The sequence below is a fragment of the Pistacia vera genome, unplaced genomic scaffold (assembly GCF_008641045.1).
Source record: "Pistacia vera cultivar Batoury unplaced genomic scaffold, PisVer_v2 Contig498, whole genome shotgun sequence".
Lineage (NCBI taxonomy): Eukaryota > Viridiplantae > Streptophyta > Magnoliopsida > Sapindales > Anacardiaceae > Pistacia > Pistacia vera.
This window is the reverse complement of record NW_022196332.1, coordinates 156,199-157,832: the sequence shown is the minus strand read 5'-3', so window position 1 is coordinate 157,832 and position 1,634 is coordinate 156,199. Positions and strand designations below refer to the sequence as shown.

At 38.6% G+C, this 1,634-nt stretch overlaps 1 protein-coding gene across 1 annotated transcript; it reads left to right on the top strand.

The window, feature by feature from the left end:
• The first annotated feature begins 569 nt into the window (after positions 1-569).
• Positions 570-1,394, top strand: LOC116105341 (zinc finger BED domain-containing protein RICESLEEPER 2-like). The gene has a single exon (XM_031391774.1). It carries the CDS (start codon positions 570-572, stop codon positions 1,392-1,394), a length of 825 nt encoding a protein of 274 aa, XP_031247634.1.
• Positions 1,395-1,634: the final 240 nt, after the last annotated feature.

The following is a 1,634-nucleotide window of genomic DNA, read 5'->3' as shown; positions in this document are numbered from 1 at the left end:
TTTCAGATCCCAAGTTTGAGATGAATTTGATACGGGAACTAGCTGCAAACTAGGTGCTCATGCACGAGCATTCATTTACAATTGTGGAAGAGGAGGGTTTTAACGTAATGCAAAAATGTGGTATGCCATAATGGGAGAAGATAACTCGTACTGCTTTGAAACAACATTATGTGACTGTGTATGAGATACAAAAGAAGAAGTTAGTTAATTTGCTAAAGAGTATTAACAAGATTAGTTTGACAACTGATCTATGGAATTCTTCTAATCAGAAGCTTGAGTACATGGTTGTCACCGGACATTTTATTGATAATGATTGGAAGTTGCAGAAGCGTGTGCTCAATTTCATTCATATACCGGCTCCTCAACCTGGTGTTGAGATTGTTGCTACTATTCATAAGTGTTTAATGGAATGGGGAATTGAGAACAAAACGTTCAATATCTCGATTGACAATGCTTCAAGCAATGACGCGACAATCTAGATTTTAAGGGAGAATTTAGGAAGGAACAAGAAGCTAATGTGTGGTGGGAGGTTGTTTAATGTGAGGTGCGCGACACACATATTGAATCTTATGGTTCAGGATGGGCTTTCCCAAATTAAGCCCATCATTCAAGACGTACATGACTGTATTTTGTATGTGAAACAATCAGAGACTAGAGCAATTATGTTTTCAGAGATTGTTCAAATGTTGCAGTTGCCTAAACGGAAACTCATACTTGATTGCAAAACGAGGTGGAATTCTACTTATCAGATGTTGACACTTGCAATTCAGTACAGAGATGTGTTTCCAATGTTAGTTCAATTGGATAATAACTTTACTTTTGCCCCATTAGATGAAGATTGGGAAAAACTTAAGAAAGTGTGTGAGATTTTGGAAGCCTTCAACTCGGCAACTAATGTCATATTGGGGAGTGAGTACCCCACTTCTAACTTATTTTTGCAAGAAATTGTTGACATAAAAGAGTTGCTAGATGATAAGTGTTCTGATGATGATGATTTTATTCGGTTAATGGTGGGAAAGATGAAAGAAAAGTTTGACAAGTATTGGGGGGAATGTAATTTCGTTATGGCAATTGCAGCTGTATTGGATCCGAGGATGAAAATGAGGATGCTGCAACTTGCCTACCCACAAATGTATCCTGCTGAAGAAGCACAAGGCAAAATTGATGAAGTGCAAGCTACCTTGTATGAGATTTATGAGCAATATGCAGTGAAAACTCAACCTGCCAATAGTGAACCACCTGTAGAAATCAGTAAAGTTCAACGGGACAATGTACAACGCTCTAAACGTACTAGTTCATGGTTTTTCCAGTTTTTTAGGACAACTGAAACGGTGCAACATGAGAAATCTGAGTTAGATCGTTATCTAGAGGAGAATGTTATGGGACGAGGATGATACCTCATTTGATGCGTTACAATGGTGGAAGGTAAATCAAACGAACTATCACATTCTATCTAAGATGGCTCGTGAAATACTTGCCATTCCAATCACCACAGTCGCTTCGGAGGCAACTTTCAGTGCAGGGAGTCGAGTTATTTACACTTATTGATTATCGTTGTCTCCCGATACCGTGCAAATGCTACTTTGTGGTGGTGATTGGTGTCGCAATCTCTATGGAGTCAAGAAAAGTTACAA